General features: G+C 37.5%; 1 protein-coding gene across 1 annotated transcript in view; it reads left to right on the top strand.

Annotated features, from left to right (window-relative positions):
- LOC142337706 (centrosomal protein of 290 kDa-like) overlaps positions 1 to 25,432 on the top strand; it is a 270,490-nt gene that overhangs the window by 65,093 nt on the left and 179,965 nt on the right. Inside the window, exons 15-20 of the mRNA XM_075387155.1 lie at positions 1,081 to 1,237; positions 9,440 to 9,648; positions 9,915 to 10,079; positions 10,430 to 10,633; positions 14,214 to 14,437; positions 21,371 to 21,551. Of these exons, the coding sequence (XP_075243270.1) occupies positions 1,081 to 1,237; positions 9,440 to 9,648; positions 9,915 to 10,079; positions 10,430 to 10,633; positions 14,214 to 14,437; positions 21,371 to 21,551 (1,140 nt within the window). The remainder of the gene's footprint in view (positions 1 to 1,080; positions 1,238 to 9,439; positions 9,649 to 9,914; positions 10,080 to 10,429; positions 10,634 to 14,213; positions 14,438 to 21,370; positions 21,552 to 25,432) is intronic.

Raw genomic sequence — 25,432 nt, forward strand, 5'->3', positions numbered from 1 at the left:
TATTTCATGCTATTTTGCAGTTCATATCATTTTGAAGTAAAAGAAAGCACGGCGTTATTACTACATTTCTTTGCGCTTATGTTGAAGATTGGGGCGTAGGATATTTACGTAGTCATGGGCGAAAAGTTCAAAATATTTTTTGTGGAAGCTAGTTAGTGGCGAAAAGCAATTAAAATACTGACAGAAGGTACTTCAAGGGCCACTTGCAGCTTTAAAGTACTCAAGTGTCCCTAACAATTGTCCTAAATTGGTAATAGCTGATAAAAAAAACACATAAAAAGGGATATTTAATATTGTGAATTTGCAGCAATTCAGTTTAGTTCCATCGCACAATATTTAATCCCATCTCTGAACTACTTATAATGAAGCATTACACAAAAATATTTCTTCCTTTCGGCTATAAATTTTGTTTGAATCATTTTCTCGTATATTACCGAGGAGTGTATAAATGATGAAAAAGTTTGAAAAATATTACATTACTCGTGCTCATTTTCATTTTAGGACAATTGTCAGGGAACTTGAGTGCTCTAAAGCCTCAAGTGGCCCATTAATTGGTTTTTGCCTCATTTCCACCAGAAGTTATTGGAAAATGGTCATCTAATATCCCATTCCCCTGAAGAGACCGCGTGATTGCAGCTAGATAATGCTGAAATTCGGTAGTTTGAATTTTTAGATAAATGGTAATATTTAAATGTAACTTCTCTCAGAATACAGGAACTCCACATGGGTCTAACAAGTGCTGCTTAACTCTATTAAAGATCGTAGAGATCAATTTTTAGCTTTGTACTTCACATCGGTCTCGAAAGCATTTCTTCAATCTCCTATAAGTTAGCGCCAAAATCTTTTCTTTGTGAGATCGCGATTATTAATTGTCGTGCGGAAATATTGGCCAAAGTCGTACATTAATTTGCTGGATAAAAGTTGAATTAGATGTCTAAATCATTGTAGATGCCCAATTGAGATTTAGGATTTAGTTTTCATTTAAGCATAGAGAAGCTATGTTTATTGCCGATTTCATAGTATCTTTAATACGCCTATCCCTCCCACCAGTTGTAACTGATATGTTGATGAATATTATAGCGTGAGTTTGCACATGAGAGAGACGTGGCTGACTTTGAGAAGAGAGTGGACAATTTGGAGGTGGAGAGGAACAATTACAAAAGGACTTGCGAGCATCTCCAGCAGGACAACAAACACCTCCAGGATGTCATCAGAGAGCTCAAAAACATCAAACTTGGTAAGGCTGTGTCACTTGTTAAAATCCGCTCTCAGCTTCTCAGCCGGCTATTACAGCGATCCTATTTTATATTACAAGTCAAAGAATTTGAATTGATGCGCTGTCTTTTTTTACGACTAAGAAGGGGAGTATTGGTGGAGCGCCTTTTTTGATTGGTAATTAACAGCGTCTGAACGGCTATTATTTAGGTGCTCTCCTTTTTACAATTCAAAGAATTTGAATTGTATTGGGGCGCTGTCTTTTTTAAGATCTGTTCACGCATTTTCATGATTTTTGTGAAGTCAAATTGGAGTAGTGATTTTGGTCACGTGGAAACAGGAAGTGGAGCGAAAAAGTGAGTGTTTTCCGGCGTGAATTTTTTTAACTTTAATTTTAAAGTAGAGTGAGAAAACGGTGTTTGAACAAAAATTTGCTTTCTCACTAGTGGTTTTTTTGTTCACATGCGGCAATTTCACTTCGATTTTTCGATGTTTTGATTTTTCACTGTTTCTCGATTTTTGGATCGGGTTTTTTTCTAAATGGTTACGTTACCTTAAATTGGTTACGTTAAATTGGATACGGGTTATAGCCTAAAAGATCTCCGAATATATCTTTAGAAAAACAGAATCTTGGAGTGCAACTATATTATTATCCAGTTTCTAGCCTCTCTTCCTTATTATCTTTCATCTTTTATTCGTTCCTGTAGATATAAGTAAGCCGCATTGTGATTGGTTAATAATCATACTGCTTTTTGATTAATTTAGATACAAATGAAATATGAATTTTTTAAGCATACGAGGATATTTAGGAGTCGACGGCTCGGAGATTCGTCACACTGGGTATCTTTTTTGTTTAGCATGGCGATTTGCTTTGTAAAACAGTTAACAAAACATAAGAAAGCATCTTTAAATGGTGACCAATTAAGCGTAGTTGAGGCTCCTTTTCTTAGAAAATAAGAACAACTATTTTTGTTTCTTTTTCACTGTTGTTTTTGCCTTTTCGGGCTCCCATTACAAGTCGGGCTCCAATTGAGCTCAATTTAAATACACGTCAAGTACAGGATATGTACATCAAAACAGAAAATTTATGAGCAACATTTTACTGCCGTCGACAAACTAAGTTGTAAGGAACATTTATGCATAGTTGTGAATTTTAAACTCTTAAATTGTTGTACATAGATAACACAATCCGTTTTTGCTATGTTTATGTTTTAATCTGGCTACCTCTTACAAAGCTTGCTTTTTACAAGTCAATCGTTTTTCTCCCTTTAAGCCGGTTTTCCAACACACAGCCATACAAAATTTACATGTAAGCATAGAAATGTTTAAATCATGCGAGCAGTACACTCCCATCTCTTGGAGTACACTCCGGTGCTCTCAGGTCGAGTCGGTCGGAAGGATTTTGGGATAAATTGTTCTCTGTGGAGCTTCCGGTACGGCACTCAGCAGTGGTTGAGCATAGTTATACGACCTATACGTGTATGGGAACCACTATCGAGGACCTGTGGGTAAGGTTCTCTCGATGCTGTGCGAGGTAGCAATAAGCCTCACTACTGACCGCTGAAACCGGTTTTGTTTTGATTTGTTTATCGCAGCAAATAGACGTTAAAGTTAACTGAACTTTTAACCTAAATAGAAAGGGTCAGTTTACTTTAATAAAGCGATGCTGTATGAAAACAAAGCCGAAGTGAAATAGCTGATAAATACAAAATGATGTTATCCGGATTTCAGTTGAAGTTTTCCAATCGATAAATAAAGAAAATTGGTCATTGGGATGCGGCTTGTTCCTTCATTCTAAAAAGGATTGATTTTGAGAGTTCGTCTAAGTTCGCCTGATTGCGTCTGTAATTTTTTCGAATTTTTGCCAGATTTAACTGAAACCCTTTTTCCTAAAGTTTCCTGGGCCAAGGTAATTGCGTTTTGAGGCTCCGACAATGACAATAGGTGTTCAAATAACTTGCCTAACGGCTGTGATAGTTCCATATTTAGTCTCACTGCTCCGGTCGTTTTACAGGAGGCGATTTAATGAAAATGTTGTTTCCTTCAATCTCATTGCGTTTTACGCACGAATTGTGCATCCCCGATTGTGTTTGACATCTGTCAAACATGCTGAATTATTATGAAGATTTCTCGGTCATCGGCAAGTCTGGATTCGCGCTTGTTATCAGCCATCGCCCACATCCAAGGTTTTCGGCTCTCTCATTCCGAGGTGTAGTTTAGACTTTTCACTCGGCAGTTCTCCGGAGCTTCGTAATCGTATTGGAGAAGAAGGCTCGCAATACACTCGTCCTTGTTTTTTTTTGCAAGCAGAATGCGTTCTGCCAGACGGTGTAGCTCTCTGAGCCAATGCAGTTCAAGATTTTTCGGAGTCAGTTTTGCGGCAAAGTGACGGTTTTGGCGACTGCATTGTAGTCACACTCTATCTTCCAGTGTATGGCATGACTTCTTTTTGTAGGCATTGTTATTGTTTTCGCATTATAAAGGTTGAGGTAGTTTTTGTCGCCATCGGTATCGCAAGTCGAAATATAATAACAATTTCATAACTCAAAACACTTTTGAGGAGTGGAATTTCGTAATAAGATAAGTCTTTAGAAATTGGAATATCTAACGAGGGCATATCTTAGTGCAATTGTTGTCGCACGATGGTAACAACTTAAATAAGCTGCTCATTTGGGAATAGTGTCATTGGGAGGAATTGGTTCGCCATATGACCCAAGTTCTGTAAAAGGTTTTACTGAAATGTGTAGAGTGCCATACAAGAGCTTTTCGCAATAGTGTGCAGTGTGCTCAAAATGCCTTGTAGAGATATTTAGTTGTGGTTCAGCGACGTTTATGTATAAAGTGCTGGTGGCCGTTGATATTAATAGATCTTCGCATTAAAGTACAGGCAGTACTTTACTTTGAACAAACAGCCCTTGTTCGAATTACTGCCTCCTGATGAGAATTAACCAAGGATTGATGGCAACGGACATGACAGAGTTGAGCCACTATTTAGACCGAGCCCGATTGAACCTGCTCATGCAGCGAATGTAATCGGCGCAACGCGCGTAGCCATTTCAATTGAAATAGGCTTTGTCTCCGCTGGGATTAGAAGTGTTTGCGCGGACTTGATTAGTCCCGTTTTGCCAGTTGCGGGTTCGTTTCAGTGTCTACTCAATCTTTAGGTTGCTTTGTTCATTTTTGTGGAATTAAGTTGACATAATTGTCTATCAACTTTCCTCTGTTCGTCACGTGTGGAGGCGACTCAACCCAGGTAAATTTGCAAAAAAAAACGCATAAAGAGAAGGGAATGGTAGCAAACTCCGCGTTACTGTAGCGCTGCCAGAGTTTTCCTGTCAAGGTTGAATAGGGTTCCGCCCGCGTTGGGAATCTCTTAGTGCAGTGATACTGGTCGTCAGGTCGGCAAATGCAATTATCTTCACCGTTCAGGCTTCTTCAATTGTAGAGATGGGAGATTGGAGAATAATGTGCAGCGATGGTGTTCATAATTGCTCCATCTTTGTGTTTTTGATTTAAATTGATGATTGGTTTCTTGAATTTAACCTGCATTGTTTTTGTACTATATATGTAAACCTCCGGAATGTTGTAGCTGTGTGTGAAATGTGCTCCCGAGTGGTCATCAAAATAACTATGATAGCTGCACCACATGCGGGTAATTGAACTCGCGACAGTGAATCAACTGGACCATTTATTTCTTGACGTATTTTCAATGTAGGTAAATTATTGAGGCATAGACATGGAGTCAATTTGTATCATTTCATTATATTGGTGAAGTAACTCCTTGATGTAATTGAAAATCTATATGTGTGTCTAGCAAATGAAAATGCTAGGCTTGAATTCTTTTGTCGAGTTTAAACAAAATAATATTCCTCTGATCGGGGTAGGAAAGTGCTTAATCTCATAAAATGCTTAATGCAACTTAAATAAGCTGCTCAATTGGGAATAGTGCCATTGAAAGGAATTGGTTCGCCATATGAGCGCAGTTCTGGAAAAGGTTTTACTGAAATGTGTCGAGTGCCATACAAGAGCTTTTCGCAATAGTGTGCTCAAAATGCCTTGTAGTGATATTAAGTTGTTGTTCAGCGACGTTTATGTATAAAGTGCTGGTGGCCATTGATATTAATAGATCTTCGCATTAAAGTACAGGCGGTACTTTGAAAAAACAGCCCTTGTTCGAAGTACTGTCTCCCGATGAGAATTAACCCAGGATTGATGTTAGCGGACATGACTGAGTTGAGCCAATATTTAGACCGAGCCCGATTAAACCTGCTCCTGCAGCGGAAGTAATCGGCGCAACGCGCGTGGCCATTTCAATTGAAGTACGCTTTGTCTCTGATGGGATTAGAAGTGTTTACGCGGACTTGATTAGTCCCGTTTTGCCCGTTGCGGGTTTGTTTCAGTGTCTACTTAATCGTTAGGTTGCTTCGCTCATTTTTGTGAAATTAAGTTGACATAATTGTCTATCAACTTTCCTTTGTTCGTCTTGTGTAGAGGCGACTCAACCCAGGTAGATTTGCAAAAAACGCATTAAGAAAGGGGAATGGTAGCAAACACCGCGTTACTATAGCGCTGCCAGAGTTTTCCTGTCAAGGTTGAATAGGGTTCCGCCCGCGTTGGGAATCTCTTAGTGCAGTGATACTGGTCGTCAGTTCGGCAAACGCAATTATTATCACCATTTGGTTTTCTTCAATTGTAGAGATTGGAAATTGGAAAACAATGTGCAGCGATGTTGTTTATAATCGCTCCATCTTTGTGTTTTTGATTTAAATTGATGCTTGGATTCTTGAAGGTAACCTGCAAAGTTTTTGTACTATATATGTAAACCCCCGGAATGTAGTAGTTTTGTGTGAAATGTACTCCCGAGTGGTCATTGAAATAACTATGATAGCTGCACCACATGCGGGTAATTGAACTCGCGACAGTGCGTCAATTGGACCATTTTTTCTTGACGTAGGTATTTTTTTCAATGTAGGTAAATTAATGAGGCATAGACATGCAGTCAATTTGTATCATTTCGTTATATTGGTGAAGTAACTCCTTGATGTAATTGAAGATTTATATGTGTGTCCAGAAAATGAGAATGCTAGGCTTGAATTCTCTTGTCGAGTTTAAACAAAATATTAATCCTCTAATCGGGGTAGTAAAATGCTTAATCTCGAAAATCTCGTCTTCAAATTTAAACTTGATTCGAAAAAGCTCTGTGGTTTGCATCGCTAGCAGCCTAACTGGAAATGCGTGCGAATCGTGGGTGGCTGCTTCAAGTTAAGTTAACTAATATCAATTTTAGTAATTTTTGTACGAGTGAAGGATTTTTGAAAGTTTTTATTCGTATTTTCATTGACTCGAAATTTCCTGTTCAGTGAGCTACTCGATCGAATTGTATTGTAAGAGTGAGCCTGGTTTCGCGTTTTGAGGTGATTCAATTGCCGGGCAAACTTTTGAAGTTGTTTCTATTGTTTTTCCTCGAGCTATTTAAGCGGAAAGTATGCAGGTGTTTTTTTTACCATCGGTAGGCAAATTTATTAAACTTTACAATCGCTGATGTTGTCTTGGCAGCGGTTAACATTGTTTGCGGTTCATTACGTAGATGCTGGTGTAACAATGGTAACAAACGAATTTGCGAAATTGAAGTGATGTTTTTGCGCAAAAGCGAGTGGTTTTGCTGCAAAATTTTTGAACTCGAATTTTGAAGCAGAGTGAGATAACGGTATTTGAACAACGGTAGTTGTTTCGTGTTTAGTTTTTGTTCACATGCAGAAATTTGACTTGATTTTATTTTCATTTTTACCGTATTTTCTTCTAAATGGTTTTCCATACCTTTCAGAGTTCTTTCTTGATCTAGTGTTTGCTAAGAAATTCTTTCAATTGTTTCAGGACTTATCCTGCTGTTTTTTTGTAACAAATGTTGTTATGACAATAACACGTCACAATCACGTCAAATCTTCTGTTTGTTCATTCGTTCATGCAACTTTGTATGAAATGCGTTCGTGACGCCATTTTTCACTCTTAGTGGAGTGAGTTTTATTTTTGTTCGTCCGCGTGATTAGGTTTTTGGTCACACGTTACCTACCTCACACAAAATGGCTCTCGTCAAAATGACTTTAGTTAAAGGAGATACGGTCAACGGAGTGTGTGTGTGTGTCTCTCTCTCTCTCTCTCTAATTAAAGGTTTTTTGAGAGCAGCTTATAAGTTATATGGTTTCTTAAACATAATATAACATCTCAGCAATCACTAAAAAGAAGAGAAATTTCTCTTATTTGTCTGGTTTTTTTAAAATCTTTTGAAACTGCAGATCTACGAAGCTATCGCGGTTCTTTTCTGACAAACTGGCAACTATGTTTTATTATCGTTGGCACATCATAGAATGACTATTTCGCTTACATATTGCATAATGTTACAGTTAGACTGCATGTTCATATCGTTGATGTAGCTGACTAAATGTTATCTAAACCAAAATTTGGATGTATGCCTTCGAAATAGCTTCGAAACTTTGGTTGATCTTCAATGTCAATTCCAAATGAACTACTGGTTCAGAGGTTTTTGATGCATCAAGAAAAATTGTCGAAAGATGCTGATTTCGATCTATGTTTATCCCTTAATAGAGCATCGATTGATAAAGATTGTTGTCGAGTCGTTTTCTGAAAACGTCTCAAAAACTGCCGATAAAGAGTTTTTAAGATTTAATTTAAGTAATTTTTCAAACAGTCATGCTTTCTGGGGTACCCGAGCCAGAAAAAACTCGATTTTTGTTCGCGGAATGGTAGATTTTCAATTGTTCCTCTCGAAATCAAATTGCTAATTTTTGAAATCAAGCCTTTTGGATACCTTTTGTAATTATCTGCAAACAGATTATTGAGCGAGAATATTGACGTTTTCTTGCAGGTGTTATTTCATTAATGTTATTCCATTTTTTCACGTTCACATTTAGATTTCCTCTGATTTCCTTTAATTTTCCTCTGATCACATTTAATGTTCCTCTGGTAGAGCTCATGATCTTTTAAATAGCTTTTGATCACTAAGTTAATCATATCTTCATCCTTTTTATTAAGATGCGATTAGTTAGCTGGTTCACAAAAGATTTGAAAAGTGAGAAAACAGGAATATCATTCAGTTCTTTTAAATACAGTTTGAAAGGGATCATACAGATCAATGGCGTGTTCAGTTATTCGTTCCAACTTATTACATGTCTTAGGGGTATTTATGGCTTGTGAAAATTGTAGACCAGTCTATTGTTTGTCGATACTTTCTCTTAATTGATATACATTGATTGTACTGTTTCTTGTCCAAACTTCCTCTTATTTACTCGGTTTTGCTCTTTTCCAAAATAAAAAATTATTAGTTTTTGAGAAGAGTCAAACAGAGATGAATCAAACATTTTGTTGAAAAGTGTTTTTGTTGCGTGATCTGATGATCAATTACTGAACTGTTGGTAATACGTGACGCGTCTATCGATTGTTTTTCAAGCTAAACAAGTAATGCAAATAAATTAAGGTCTCAATACCTAGCTGTTGTTTTTAGATAGTGAACTAGATAGACTGTTACTAGATAGTGAACTTTATAATCACTCCTGGGAATAATATCTTCATCGATTTTTAGTATACACTTAGGCCGGGGCATTAGGTTGAGATAGGGTGCTGAGTGCTTGTGATGGTGTGGCAAAGAGCAAGGAAGGCCGAAAAAGCTGATAATTTTATTTTCAACCAACGCAAAATTTCAGTCAACAATTCTATCGGTTTCATTTAATAGGCTCGTCCAAGGATTGTTAATTAGTTGAATGGGAGGCTTGGCCACAATGCTCGTGGCATGGAATGCGCAATTGAAGTTGCAAACTGATAAAACTGGCTGCTATATACTAAGCACATTATTCTTGGGACTAAAATTTGATTTACTGAATGAACCGGCCTTCATTCGTTGAAATAAGATTTTACTTAAAAGTAGGGCTTTCATCTAAAATCCACAAATGTTGAGGAACAAAGATTGAAATGAGGAACAATCTCAAATTAATATCTGTGGTGGTTAATTTGGGATACGGAACCACCCCAGATTAACATTGTGTTTTATTTTTTTTAAATCACTATCACCATTGCGTTCTCAAAGTTGTAGTTTTGTTTTTTGATGAATGTCCTAATTTCAAGTAAACTTTTATTTGTGCGAAGCCTATTCTATCCACTACTCTCGTCTAATTGGGCAAACTACCATATAGGGTATTTAATTGTGCTTTAGCCGAAGTGCCAGAGAAAATTGAATCAGTGGATTCGCTGTTAGCCATACTGGAAGCGAGACACGAGGACGGTGCATACGATGCAAACCTGATGGCCAAGGCCAGGATAGACCAATTGACAGGACGCAATGAGGAATTGAGAACTCAGTTGAGGGAAGTGAGAAGTGTGAACAATCGCTTGTCAGCTGAGAATGAAAGATTCAAATACAAAGTAAAGTTTTTCGTTTGCTACTCTGGGTAGTGAGAATCAGTTTCAAAATCAAAAACAAGTACATGTGCGTGTGTAGGAGTAGGATTTTGGGAAGTATTTGAAAACGCCTTTCCCCTAAGCGGATTGGTATATTTTAACTAGAGTGACAGAAATCATGACTTGCTCTAATTCCGATATGATTTTGAAAATGAGTTCTATATCTCCGATTGTATCTGATCATATAACCTCTAAATACTCTGGTTACAACAGGTGTTTGTGTGTGTTAGGTGACACGTTTGGAGGAAGACGTAAATGAGATGAAAGAGGCAGGAGGGGGAGTGGTGCAGGTGACGCAGATGTCTCTTCCACAGGGCATCACTCCCTCCTCAAGTGACGTCATCAACAGTCTCAATGAACACCTCATTGTCACTCTTCAAGAGCTATCACTCAAGGTTTCTTGTCAACGTATCAAAGTTTAAAATGAAGCGGCCCAAAGTTTGCCTTTCGGAAGCTGTTGCGCAAACTTTTACCTGTCGTTGCTAACCGAAGAAAAGAGGGAAGTGATCTGCTTTACTCAAAAAATGCTGGCGTGATAAATATGACGCACGAGCTTATCACAAATCGTTTTGACCTTTTGGGATATTTGTTTTAAGTTGTTTAGCTTTCGAAATCGGCTCAAACCCTATTGCTTTTGAAATTTTATGTTATGAGTACTGTTGTTATGTCCGTTCTATTACAGTTCTGCTCTACGATTTTTGTTTAACTGATGTGAGATGTTTAAATTGATTGCGCTCAACTTTAGGAAACGAGACTTTCGACGCTAGAGGATGAGTTGCTAAAGTACAAGAGTCAGTACTCAGTTGCTAGACACCAGCTGGGGGAGTTGTACAGGGACTTCAGGACACGAAGAGATGAGTGGGAGAGGGAAAAGAAGAAGTTGCAGGAGGAGAAAGAGAGCTTGGAGGGACTGAGAGAGACGGACAGAATTCGAATCGAGGAGTTTAAGGTAATAAATCATGCATGTAGAAAATGTTCCTGTTCCCCACCCTACTCCCATTTTGATAGAGGGGTGAAATGATAGGGGGTTTAATACATAGGGGTGAAGAATATCCTATGGATAACTATTTGATGATTTGGGTATAAAATTTTTATTTGCTCTCGAACGAAGTTTGAAGCAATTGTAGAAGTGTGCATCTTTTTTATGCAAAACCGCTTCTTTTAGATTGACCGTTTTTGCTTTTAGTGACTTTTTCACACTTTAGTTCTTCATTTTTGAAAGATCCAAGTTGCTCTCGTTCTGAAATAATGTTAGCATCCCGCCCTAAAGAAATGCTAGCATCTCTCCCAAGCTGGTTACTACCGAAGCCAACCCCCGTTAGTCGTTTGTGAGCAATTCGTCCGACGTGAGTCGGTTGTTTTGTTTTTTTTTGCTGATTGTAATCTACTCAGGAATGCTGGATTGTGCATATTCAATAGATGCGGCCAATAATCAGATGGCTATTTTCTGACTAATTTTTTATCGACGCTTTAAAGTAGCGTGCTATAATTTGATGCATTATCATTAGTTTTGGGCTTTAGGTTTATTAATTGCTCTCAAACGAAAACTGTAGCAATTATAATAGTACTGTTGTCTTTTTGTATGCGGTTTTTTGCTTGAACGATGTTTTTGGTCTGGCCCATCTGATTTTTCGTCCTCCAAAACGGGATAAACAGGTAACACGCACAGAGGGTATTAAGTTCTCTTAGAGCATTACCAGTCACTATGAACTAAGTCATGTTTATAGATGCGAGCTGTTTGCTGAGCGTAGCTATATTGCGTTGATCAGGTTTACAACTTGAAGAGGGTTTATTGTGATCTGCTTTTTAAAAAATCTTTTAGGTGTCACTGAAACAGAATGCAAAGTCTTTCGGAAAATCTGCGATACAAAAATCAAAAGAAGATAGAAAAATGGAGTGGTTTTGGATCGCGAGGGAGCGAGAAAAAAATTTACAAAATTTTTGCTTAGCGCGACCATTTTTTTCTACACGATTTTCAATGCAATTTTTCAGCTTGAGCGTTTTTAATTGCTCTTGAACGAAGTTCATGGCAATTATTGTAAACGTGTCTTTTTTATGCAAAATTTTTGCTTGACAAATTTGACTTTTCGAGTGACTTTTACGCTCTTGACTTTTTGCGTTTCGCGTGATCTAAAATTCTCTCAATCTTAATTTCCTGCAGCTGAACTCAATTGGCGACAATTTAATACTAAAAGTCAAATGAAAAGTGCGCCGAAACTGGTGTCATTTTTTACTTTAAATCTTAATTGAGATATATGTTAACCTCTGTGGAATGTGGTTATTTGAAGCCCACTATTGAACTTCTCAGTCCCATTTAGGCTCCCATCACCCCCCCCCCCCCCCGACTGCAGCAGCAGGCTGCAATTGATTAGAGCTCCCACTAGTCGTTTGAGAGCAATTGTTCCGACGTTTATTCGGTTATGTTTTCAAATTGGTTTTCAGTAGCCGCCTCCGGGTTTTCAAAGGCTTTTAATTAGGCGCTCTCTTTTTCCAGTCCAGTGATTTTGGATAGTATTGGTGCTCTTTTTTTCTGAAGATGTGATCACGCAGATTTTTCAATGGCTATTATTTCAAAATTATTTTTAATTCAGATAAACAAGTTAAGCCCAGTTGGCATATTTTCGGAGTCCCTTAGATAGCTTTAGTAGTTTTCCAATTTTTTATTTTCACTTTTAAATTGCTCTCAATTATTACAAATATATTAGTGCTTCGGTATTTTTCTAATGCGATTTTTCGCTTGATCGAATTTTTGCCTGACAATTTTGAATTCTCCAAAACGGGCTAAATAAGTAACGCGCAGAGGTCGTTAAGGGCTCTTAAGAGTCTTTCAGCGTGCTGGACTCTAAGCACTCGACCCCCACATCCGTTCAATTGAGATAGAGCTAGTTTTACTTTTTGACTTTTACTGTCTTTGACTTTTACTAATAGCGGCCAAATGATAGCGAGGGGCTATTATTGGTCTCATCTTTTTAAAATTCGCCCGCATCGTTTTTTGTTGCGACCAATTGGCCGCGCGCAAACAAGTCTAGTGCTACTTTTTTCTGGCTAATTCTATCGCTCTGCTGTTGAGTTTGTGTTCGTGACGTCAATTTTTTACTCTAATATTTTTAGGTCTATCACGTGATAAGTTTTTTTGACTTGACCTACTTCACCTCGCTCAATAGAATAACTTCTGCACTCACTTTTTAAAGCTATTCAGAATGTTAACCCTAAGGAAATTGAATAAAGGTCATCCAAGCGTTATAAATATAAGGCTATTTTATTCGAAAGACATCAGTGTTTGAATTTTGATTTGAAAGTATTGATGTTTAATAGCCGCCCTCATCTTCTCAGCCGGCTATTATAGCGCTCCTTTTTTTTTTACTTCGTCGAATAAAAAAATGTTTTGCTTTACCTCATTTTGCCGCCTTTTCAACATTTTGCGTGAAATCTTTTTGACTTCTCTAGGCTAGTTTCTCTCTTCTCTCATTCTGCTAAAAATGAATTTGAACATCAGTTGCTCAGTAAAGCAATTCAAAATGAAAAGAGTCAGTATAAAAAATTGAAGTCAGAAATAGAAACGGGATAAACCCATAAAGCCCAATTTTAGATGCCCGCTATTTGAACGTCGTTCCTATAAGAATTAGTTACCTATCTCTAATGCTTATTGTTATTGATAGTAGCCCCTGTAGCCTCTCTCTAAGAAACAGAAATACGTTATGTTCAACTCCGAAATGCCATCAAAATAAATCGGACTTAAAAAATGTTTTTGTACAAAAATCTTTTTTTTTCAATATCTTCTGTTTCAATCCCAATCATGCTTATTGGAATCAACGGCGGCTATTTTCCGGCAATCTGCCGGGTATGTTTTGAAATTAGAATTTCCAAATGGGAATCGCAGTTTTTAATTGCTCTCGAACGAAGTTCGTGGCAAATATTGTAAAGGTGTTAGTCTTTTTTAATGCAATTTTTTTGACAGTTTTGCGCTTTTCAAGAACATTCTTTGACTTCTCAATTGTCTTTTTTCACGCTTTCGTTCTTCATTTTTGAGTGATCTTTATTGCTCTCGCTCCGAAGTAAAGCTTGTTAAAATAAAATCGATTGCAGCCGAGTTAAAATAAAGCCCTGATAGCCGAGTGGGCGGTGCTTCTGGTGATGGGAGGTCAATGGTTGGAATCCCGGCGTGGTCAACTATTTTTTGCGCCCATAAAGAAAAACTTATCTAGGCTACGCCCCCTGAATTAAATTGCCTCGCCTGTCGTTCGAGAGCAATTCTTCTGACATTAGTCGTTTTATGTTTATCTTTAGTCCTCAATAGAGGGCCTCAACTGTCTATTTCGCGGCTGTTGTCCGGTAATCTGCCGGATGTAATTCAAATGTTGAAGAATTGAGCTCTATAGGGCTTCAAAATATCGGGAGCTTCTTTTGCCGCGCGATGCTTTCAGGAATGGGTGTCAATTAATATGCACAAACTGTTTTAAAAAATCTAGCAGTTTAAGTCGTGAATCTAGCGCGTTCGCAAATAATCATTGAGATTTTTCAACGTACAGAGGCTGCAAGACTCCCTAGCAATGTCCCCGGATGAGTTGAGGCCGCAACTGGCAGAAGTGAATAGAAGGATTACTGTACTACGTGTTAACGAGAGAGGCCTGATCAGACGGTATACAATCCAGAATGAGCGTGAGAAACATCTACAGCAGGAAGTGACTAGAATGAAGAATGAGGTCACTAACATGGAGACGAGCGTCATTAAAAGAATTGGATACTTGGAGAGGTAATTCGTCCCGTGTTGTTTATTATAGCTGCGAAGCTGTAAGCTGAGCGTAGCTATATTGCGGTGCTCTTGGTTTTTTTTACAATTCAAAGAATTTGAATTGTATTGGGGCGCTGTCTTTTTTTACAATTCAAAGAATTTGAATTGTATTGGGGCGCTGTCTTTTTTTTAAGATCTGTTCACACATTTTCATGATTTTTGAAGTCAAATTGGAGTAGTGATTTTGGTCACGCCGAAACAGGAAATGGAGCGAAAAAGCGATTGGTTTTGCGGCGTGAATTTTTTTCGCTCTAATTTTAAAGTAGAGTGAGAAAACGGTGTTTGAACAAAAATTCGGTTTCTCGGTAGTGGTTTTTTGTTCACATGCGGCAATTTCACTCTGATTTTTACTGTTTTTTCGATTTTTTGGATCGGATTTTTTTCTAAATGGTTTTCCCAATCCATTCACAGCTCATTCTAGGCCTAGGTTTTTGTTTGAATTAAATTTTCATTTCTCGCTAGTGGTTTTTTTGTTCACGTGCGGCACTTTGATATTGGTTTTCTGTTTTTTTTTCTCATTTTTGTTCTGATTTTTTCAAAATTGGTTTTCTCAATTCACTCATAGTCTATTCTAGGTCTAGTTTTTCTGTTTAGTCAATGAAAACTCTTTGAATTGTACGTCAGGACTTGTCCTGCTATGTTTTTTTTGTTTCGTCGTCTGACGCTCTTTTTTCGTTTTACATTTGTTCACACAGCAAAGCTGAAAAAGTCAAATTTTCTGAATGACTTCTTCCTCTCACTAACGGCATTTGCGCGCGTGACGTCATTTCTCACTCGCTTTAGCGAAAGTTTTTAGGTTATTTGCGTGATTAGATTTTGATCATACGTGACTTACCTCACTCAATAAAATGACTTTTGCACTTTAAAACTTAGGTTTAATTTGAATTTGTTTAAGGTCAATGGAACTCATATGTACAGTAAAGGTCCCTAATAAGAGGCTTCTGTGGAATGAATTTTAACAAGCTTTATTAATTTATCGCTGAATGTTTTTTAGCCTAGTTTTTTGAGCGGCGTCGATTTTTTTTTCAATTTAGATCTGTATCTGTTTCAATCTCTATTATATGGCACGCAGGTCTATTCTTTCGCAGCTATTCCGGCAATCTGCCGGCTATGTTCTTTACAACCAATCTAATTCAGGCAACCAATCTATTTGTCGTATTTTGTGCAAAACGTGAACGCACGAAAGTTACGAATATAACTCAGGCATTGTTTTGTGAATCATAAAGTTTTGCTATCTACTCAACCATCTTCGTTTGTTCAAAGAATATTCGAAGTTTCGGCCAATGATTTTGGAGTTTTGTTTCGCGCTGACGGTTAGTCTGGCACCGGTGTCAGCGCTGTCCACGAATAGTCCGCAAGGCATTGATTCATTAGCTCAATGACAAACGTTGACGATAAACATCTCCGCGTAATCCAGTGCCACTAATACGATCAAATTGAGGGAATCATGGCTATGAGGTTCACCTGACCCCTTTTTATGGTGAAATTGCAGCAAGGTCTCTGGAAGATTTTCTGTTGGAGGTGTGAATATAATTAATAGCCGCCCTCATCTTCTCAGCCGGCTATTATAGCACTCCTAATTCTTTTCTTCGTCGAACAATTTTTTTTTCGCTTTACCTCATTTTGCCGCTTTTTCGACCTTTTGCGTGAAATCTTTTTGACTTCTCTAGGCTAGTTTCATTCTTCTCAAAGCGCTTTAAAACAGCAGTTGCTCAGCAAAGCAATTAAAAATGAACACAGTCAGTATTAAAAAAACGAAATCAGAAATACAAAAGGGGTAAACCCATAATGCCCAATTTTAGATGCCCGTTACTTGAAGTTGTTCTTATAAGTCTTAGTTACCATCTCTAATGCTTATCGGTATTGATACTAGCTAGTCCCTGTCCCCTCTCATTCGGTCCAACTCCGAAATCACATCAAAATCATTTTTTTCATTCATTTTCTTTCAATCCCAATAGGGGTTATGGGAATCAACGGCGGCTATTTTCCGGAAATCTGCCGGGTATGTTCAATCTTCAATACGCAAATGGTAAGGTATAAATTGCAACAACAAATGAAGGCACGTGGAAACTTGTCAGGCAACTGAAATTAATAGCAAGCAGTACGGAACAGAAAGAAGACTGACTTCATAACTGTTTCGAAGAAACAAGGGGTCTTTCCAATTATAGCCCCACTTTCCAATTAGGTGCTCTCCTTTTTCTGCAATCCAGAGGACTTGGATTGTATTGATACTCTCTTTTCTAAGATCTGTCCACATTTTTTTTCGACATGTTTATGTTAATGAGAAGTCAAATTAGAGTGGTGATCTTAATCTGGCTGGAGTAGTAAAGGGAGCGAAATAGCGAGTAGGTTTGAACCATGATTTTTTTCAAAGTACCTTCAAAGTGGAGTGAGCAATTGTGTTTAAACAGATTATCGGTTTGTAAGCGAATTTTTGTTTTCATTTGCGGCAATTTTACTTCTATTTTAGCTCTTTTTGTCTTGATTTTCTTAACAATTGGTTTCTGAAGATCATGAACAATGCCTTTTGTTAATAGCCGCGTCAGCAATTCCAGGCGGATATTATTGCGCTCCTAAGTTTTTTTTTGTCTAACAGATTTTTGTTTCGTCATACCCTGACTTCTTGGAATTGACTTTTTCAATGACTTCAGTGACTTCTATTGCTTTGCAATTAAAAATCCGGTTCGTGACATCATTTCTGCTTTTAGGTCAATTGCGTGGCTTACATCACTCAAAAAATGACTTCTGAACTCACTTATGGAACTTTAGATTTTATAAACATTTACTAATTAAAGGTCATTAGTGTGCATCTAAGTAGTGCCAAACTTATATGCCCTAATTCGTGAGTAATAGAGTCTTGAGTTTTAAAATCGGATAATAATTTTGAAAAAGTTCTATTCGGGCTTTTTCCTTGTAGAGCAAATGTGTCTCATAAAAATGACAGTCCGAATCTATCCCAAAAAGTCTAGTGGTCTATTAAACAGCTGGTTGTCGATCTGTCAATCCTATTTCAGTTGTTTCAATTCCTATTATAGTTTTTTCAATTCATGTTAGGCCACAAGCTTCTGTCGCGGTTATTTTCCGGCAATCTGCCGGCTATGTTTGTTTTTGTCAGGGGGATGTTCATGGTTTACTTGACTTAGAAACTTTTAATAAAATACCAGTGGTTTTTTGAGTTGCACGTTTTTGAATTTTTTGTGTTGTCCTGTTTTTAGTGTCACTAATGACTGGTCTCATTGACACAATTATGAGGCGTAATTGAAGCTATTCAATTTTTCCAATTGATATCTGAACGTTTTAACTACTTTATCGGAACTTGCCGGAAAGATTTTAGCCGTATATTAGTCTTTTTAGTCGATAGGTAGTTGTATTTAATAGCCCCCGTCAGACTCTCAACGGATATTACTTAGGCGCTCTCCTTTGTTAGTTCGCTTCACCTTTCGTTTAATTTTACCGTTTTACATACGTCAGCACTTTCGCGTTTAACTCCTGGCTGACCTGAATGGATTTTAAATTCTTTTACTCATTGAATTACGCATTGTAGTCAATACATTCACTGTCAAAATAAACAGGCTACACCGGGATAAAGCCCGGTTATCAAATGCTTTTGCATTAGGTTATCAATGTTCGTTATTAATTGCTCTCAAACGAAGTTTGTAGCAATTATATTAGTCCTGTCGGTCTTTTTTTAATGCGATTTTTCGCTTGACCAATTTTTCGTCTGACGCTTTTGACTTTTCGTCCTCAAAAACGGGATAAACAGGTAGCGCCCAGCGGGCATTATGTGCTCTTAGAGCCTTTCAGGTCTGTTTCAGCTCAAACTGTCTTGAGACTTATACTTATGGTGTGAGGGGCGGTTCTTAGAGGTTGACACCCCCCCCCCCTTTGTTGACCCCCCACCCCCACTATTGGCTCCACCCCCCCACCGCGCTTTTGCCCCCCCCACCCAGTGCTGCCCCCGGTGCACCCCCCCCCCCCCGTGGCTAGCTACTGACCAAGCCAACCGGTCGTTTGAGAGCAATTCGCCCGACGTTAGTCGGTTATGTTAATGATTGCTAGCTGGCATTAGTATCAAGTTTAAAAGTTTTAGTTTAGAAGCTGAATTAAGTAAAATTTTAGAATCTAACTGCACACCAAATTGGAACATTTTTGAACAAATTCTTTCAATTCTTATCTCTTTTTTTCGTTTTCTGTTCCAATCCCGTTTTGCGTTAAGGGGGGCTATTTTCTGGCATTTGTCGACGAAGTTTGAAGCAATTTTTGTTACCGTATTTTTTAGTTTTGCGGGAAAGTTTTTTTTACTGACTTGGAAGCGATTGTAAGAGGAGATCCTCAAGTGCTTGATGTTAAGGGTGTTCACGTGCGGAAATTTGACTTCTGTTTTCATTGTTTTATTCTTATGAGTGTTATTTTTATGATACATGTGAGTTCTAATGGCGCCTATTTGCATTAGCTTGAATTTAAATGCTTTTCATGACTTTGACACAATTTGTTGTCTTAAAATATTAGTGATTGTTTTGATTTTTGCACTTCTTTATTGTTCTCTTGTCTTATCATTTAGTATCATTAATGAGAGGTCTCATAATGAAACATTTTTGACGCTTTGTTCTCAAACCTTTTGCTATTATTTTTGTTGTCCGATCACTTAACCTCGTTAGGGACAGGTATTATTGGTCGCCAATTACGATTATTGGAGTCTATAGCTAAAAGCTAATCTTTTCTTTGAATATGACACTAAGGAAGAAATATTTTCGAATTTTGACATTTGCGAGTTTTCAGTGTTCAGTTTGTTGTCTTATTAATTGCTCTGGAACGAAGTTTGAAGCAGATATTGTAAACGTGTTTCTTTTTTATGCAAAATTTCTGCTTGATCATTTTTGCGCTTTTGTTCCAGAACATTTTTTGACTTTTAAAGTAACTTTTTCAAACCTCTCCATCATTTTTGAGTGATCACAATATTGCGCCCACTCCTAAGTAAAGTTTGTTGGTAAGGTGAAAGCGATTGTAGCTAAATACAGGACTAGCAGTGTTGAAGGCTATGCGGCTAGGGTTCCGGAGGTTTCCGGGTTGGAATACCGCCCTGGCTCGATGTTTTGCACCCATAAACAAAAATCTATCTAAGCTGTAGCCCATGAATTCAATTGCCCCGCCTGTCGTTCGAGAGAAATTTGTCGGAGGTTAGTTGGATTCTGTTCTATGGGTCTCAATAATGAGGGGTACCATCTGTTGCAAGGGATGCCTAAATTAATCGTTGCAGCTCATATCTTTTTGCGTTCTATGGCTTATACGCTTTTCGTTTTTACAGTTTAATGAATGTTGAATAAGTTTTGCTAGTATTTTTTGTACTTTTTTCTTTCTTATCACTTAATCTCATGAAAGGTCTCATTGTTTGTTTTACTGTTGTCTGTCTTGCATGTTTTTGGTGTTTTGTGGTTTTATCGCTGTCTAAAACACTTTTTTGCCCTTCTAGTGCGGCGCAATTTAGGCTACAACTTTTAGCCTGCATTGACCGACTGAGACGCCATTTGTTTTCGAAACGGTTGAGTGATTTTGTAAATCTTGTCTTGATTTGTAGTTTTATTGGCCGTTTTTCAGCCATTATTACTGCCAAAAAGTATTGTACGACTTGGAAGTTTTATGATATGCTTCGATTAAGGATTTTAGTTTCTACTCTTGAGGTTCTGTTTCTTCGGCGGCACTGACTTTCAAAGACATTCTGATTTTGACCAATTTCTTGGTTTTTGCCTTGTCTGTCTTTGATTCCTACATTTTTTATTGTACTCATTCTCTTTCTAAGGATGCGTAGATGTTTGCATATAGTGTTGTTACTTTAAGTGTTGCGAAAAAATTTCATTGTTTTTGACTTGTTCAGGTGTGCGCATATAGATTCATGGGCTTTGTTGAATGTCTTATTTTAATGCTGCTGTTAACGTTTTATTTGTCAAGTTAATGGTTTATTAATTGCTCTCGAATGAGAAGCAATTATTGTAAATGCGCGTCTTTTTAAGCACATTTTTCCCTGGACCGTTTTTGCGCTTTTCTTTTAGAATAATATTTGACTTCTCAAGTGACTGTTTCACGCACTTCTTCTTGATTTTTGAGTGATTTCAATTGCTCACTCCGAAATAAAGTTTGTTGTTCAAACAAAACCGATTGTTAGAGTGATGATGACAAGCCCCTGACAGCCGAGTGGTTTTTCACTGTCGAGATAACGGAATCGGACTCAGGTGGATGGGTTTCGAACTCGACCTTAGTCTGATGTTTTTGCAGCCATAAAGAAAAATTTATCTAGGCTACAGCCCCTGAATTAAATTGCCTCGCCTGTCAGTCGAGAGCAATTTTTCCGACGTGTTTCATATATTTGAATTGTAAATCACGACTTTTCCTGCTATGTTTTTAACTCGTTTTACCTTTCGATCTTGGTTTTGTTTTACATAAGTCACGACTTTCGTTTGGCTTCTGACAGACCACTCAATGTTTCAACTAAAGTGAGTTTAGAATTCGCAGCAGACTCGAATACGCTCAAAGTCAAAAAGCGGAATCAAAGTAATAGGATAAACCAATAAAGCCCGAGTACTAAGACTTGATGTTTAAGGACTTCGTGCTTTAGATTATCAAAGTTCCTTAGTATACTGCTAACTGGTATTAGTATTAGCATGTTTCGCCGTGTTACAGGCTGAATTAACTATATTTATTAAATCTAATGAAACTGCAGAAAAATTCGAACACTTAACACTGGAAAAATTTTGGACTGTCTTCATTTCTTCTCTTTATTTCTAACTGTCCCAAAGGCGACCATTGGGATCAACGGCGGCTATTTTCCGGAAATCTGCTGTCTGTGTTTGTTAATTATTAAGAAGCGATTGCGAGGCTTTTATTTCTAATTGTGCTTAGATTCAAAACGATGTCCCTGTATCGGATTGAAGCCCTCCAGAAAGCACTGAACGAAACAGTCGCGGAGAGTGAGTATGAGAAGCTGCAGAATGACCTGAACAAGATCACTCTCAAGTACAGAGACTTGCTTGAGAAGGAGAACCATCTAGTGGCAAAGTCAGCGGCTGTAGAGTTGCTAGAGGTCAGTATTCTATGGATTCCACATGCTAAATTTAGGAAGTAACTTAGCGTGTGTCACCTTATAGCAAGCGAAATGTGCATCACAGCTGAGTCACAGTCTGTTTCAAAATTTCAGTTTGTTTTTGAATTAAATAGTTGAATTTTAATTGAGGTCTCTTTAATGCGATTTTTCGCTCCCTTGTTTTTTATTGACCTCAATTTATTGTAGATAGAGGTTGGCGGTACCATTTGGGACGCCCTGAGGAATAGAATATAAGTGCAAAGCTGTTTTCCTTTGGCCGAGCTGATGCTTTGAATTTGTGTGAAATTATACAGTTGAAACGTTATCTACTGTATTCCGCCGTTCATTTTTTGGCTTAATTTTAAATCAGACTCAATTTGTCTTATTTCCGATTTCCATATGTTTACAAAAGCGTGAAGGGGTTAATTACATGTTTATTTACTCTCAATGTTAGAAGGTTTTATTAAAAACACGCGTTTTTTCAACAGAGCAATCTAAAATGGACAGAGTCAATGTCGAAAAACGAAATCAAAAATGGAAACGGTATAAACTCCTAAAGCCGAGTTTTAGATGTCCGCTACTTGAACTTTGTTCTAAATTTACCATATCTAGTGCTTATTGGTATTGATAATAGCAACTGTATACCCTCATTAAGAAACAGGAGTATTTCTAGCTATGGAATGACATCAAAACAGTTCGCACTTCAAAATATTTTTGTATAAAAATCAATTTGTTCTTCATTTCTCTGTGCTTTCAATCTCAATTGGGGTTTTGGAAATCAATGACAGCTTTTTTTTCCGGCAAATATGGGAGTGTTTTAAAATCCGTTTTACAAGAGTGAATTTGAAGGAGGAAATGACACGCATGAAAGGTTGGGAGAGGTTTGACAACAAAATTGGGGAGTGGATTGAAAAGAACGAACCGTTTTGCATTACATCTGTATTCTAGAGAGCGAGACTTGCATGTATGAGAAAAAATTTCTGTAGAGAGCTGAATTTTTTGTTCTCGTGCGGCTTTTTGAAGATGTTTTTTGGTTTGAAGTTTTTTTGGTTAAGAGGTTTGAAATGGCTCATTTTATAATTTTAGGCTTGTATCTTTTATTGATAGTAATTTGAAATTTTTTGGTAATAAGTTTTAGTCTTGTGTTGAGTTTAATTAATTTGCGTTTTTCTGTTGCTCGTTCTGATTTGTTACATCCATTTGAAGTTGAAAAGACGCCTGTTGATCAATGGGATCTTAAATTAACAAGTGACGACAGTTTTGTTGCTATGAAAATTTTTTGCTGCGAGAAATGACAAACTACTGAAAAATAGTGTAACTTATTTGTGAATGGCTGTCGTCAGCCTCTGACCGGCGCTCTTGTTTTTCTCAAATCGTTTGACCTTTTGATCTAGTTTTTCGTTTTACATAAGTCACGAATTTCATGTTTGACTCCAACTTACTCACTCACTCATCGTTTCAACTGAAGCAATTCGTTCACTCGAATTACGCAATGTAATAAATGCATAAGAGAGCAAAATCAGAAGATTTGGAATGAAGCGCGGTCATTGAGTCGGATTAAATTTCATTAGAGCAGTTGACACTCTGTCAAAATTCTGTCATTTTCTGTCTCTTTTTTCAGTTTCAATCCCGATGTGCGTCGAGCTCTGATACAGCAATTTGGGGCTAAATTTAATATCTTGCAGTTTTCGTTTTTCAAAATGAGAGAAAATTGCAAGCCTATTATATCTTGCTTCTTGTTCTTTGAGCATTCTAATATGCGTTATCTTTTAAAAGATATTTATTTTGGCTTTATTGTCTTTTGTATTGTAGAAAGAGTGAATCCAATGAGTTTTTTGTACTTTTTTATTTCATTTAATTGGTGGGGCTATTTTTCATTATTGGCCTCAAAATTGTTTTCTCGAGTATTTATAGTTGGCACAGGTGCTTTGGAAGAAACATTTTGGCAGAGAACGGGTATTATTTTGACTTTGTTTTTGAAGGTTTTTTCAGACATTTTTATTTTTTGAGTCCAATCGGAGTAGTGATTTTGGTCATGCCGAAGATCTAATGACAGAAATGTGTTTAATTGCTCCCGGGCGAAGTTTAAAGCAACTATTGTAATTTTGTGTTTTTACGCAAACTTTTTGCTGGATCGTTTCTGACTTTTCGATCGACTTTTAAGCCCTTTAGATTCTGCATTTTGAGTGATCTAAGTTTCTCATTGGGCCGCAGTTGACTACTAAAATCTGAATAAAAAATTCTCCGGAATTGGTGTCTTTTTTACTTATTTTGAAATCTATACTTTTTAAAATCTTAATATTGGTATATTGATAACCTCTAAGGACGTCATTTTAAGCCCCTGAGTGATTGCCTCGCCTCTCATCCAAGCTACCCTATCGAATGAAGCAGGTTGCAAAAGATTTGAGCACCCACTAGTCTTTCGATAGCAATTGTTCGGACTTTTATCTTCAACAGTCTTTTATCTTTGTATAGCTGCGAAGCTGTAAGCTGAGCGGAGCTATATTGCGGTCCTCTTGATTTTTTTTGTTTCGTCGTCTGACGCTCTTTTTTCGTTTTACATTTGTTCACACAGCAAAGCTGAAAAAGTCAAATTTTCTGAATGACTTCTTCCTCTCACTGACGGTATTTGCGCGTCTTATTTGACGTCATTTCTCAATCGCTTTAGCAAAAGCTTTTAGGTTATTTGCGTGATTAGATTTTGATCATACATGACTTACCTCACTCAATAAAAATGACTTTTGCACTTTAGTTTGAATTTGTTTAAGGTCAAAGGAACTCATTTGTGCAGTAAAGGTCCCTAAAAAGAGGCTTCTGAGGAATGAATTTCAACAAGCTTTATTAATTTTTCGCTGAATGTATTTTACCTAATTTTTTGAGCGGAGTCTATTTTTTTTCAATTTAGATCTGTATCTGTTTCTATCTCTTTTCAAACACGATTGAACACTATCGGACACCTCCCTAGACAGAAGTTTATGAGTCATAGAGAAATTTCTCTAGCCTATGCCAACTTCTAATTTGATTGCCTCGCTTGTCTTTCGAGAGCAATTCGTCCGACGTTAGTTTGTTTGTTTTAATACTCTCTACTTTCTGTTTGTTTTTTTTTAGTTTTCAATTCAGGTTTGGATTTTTTGTTTTGTTCTTTTTATTTGCTCTCAGAAAATGTTTCTGGCAATTATTGGGGTCATGTTAGTGTTTTTAAATTAAATTTTTGCTGGAATGATTTTTGGTCTGACCATTTCAATTCAATTCTTGAACCTTTTATTACACTTGACTTGATGATATTGGCGTAATTTAATTGATTGCATTCCCAATTTTAACCAAATTGTGACCAAGTGACTGGCTGAACTTCTGGCAGTTTATTGCTATAAATCTACTCTATCGTTGGATTTAATCTGTTTGTTATGTTTTCATTCTCCTTTTCTCTAAAATAATTTTGATTTCCTGACTTCTTTGTCTTTGACAAAGTTTGTAGCAATTTGTTTTGTCCTGTGGTCTTTTTTGTGCAATTCTTTGCTTGACAGATTTTTGTAACCCTTTTGACTTTTCCTCGGCAAAAACGGGATAAACAGGTAACGCCCGGGCGCATTAAGTTGCGCCTTACTAGTCTCTGAGAATTCGATTAGCAAGAAACTGGTTCGAGGGGACAATTTCATGTTGTGACAGGCAGTTCTTAATTTAAATTTTGACCCCCCTCAATCATCACACCTCCCCCTCCCAGACACTCACCCAGTGTACCCTACTCCCTGGCGATTTCGACCCCCCTCTCGGCCAGCGGTCCCAGATTTAACCCCCCCCGCCCCCATCGCTTAATGCACTCCCAAAAATTGTATCCCTAAGTGCCAGCTGGCTACTACCGAAGTCAACCGCTAGCCGGTTGT

This window comes from Convolutriloba macropyga, chromosome 4 (genome assembly GCF_964194025.1).
Source record: "Convolutriloba macropyga chromosome 4, txConMacr16.3, whole genome shotgun sequence".
NCBI classification, from domain to species: Eukaryota; Metazoa; Xenacoelomorpha; order Acoela; family Convolutidae; genus Convolutriloba; species Convolutriloba macropyga.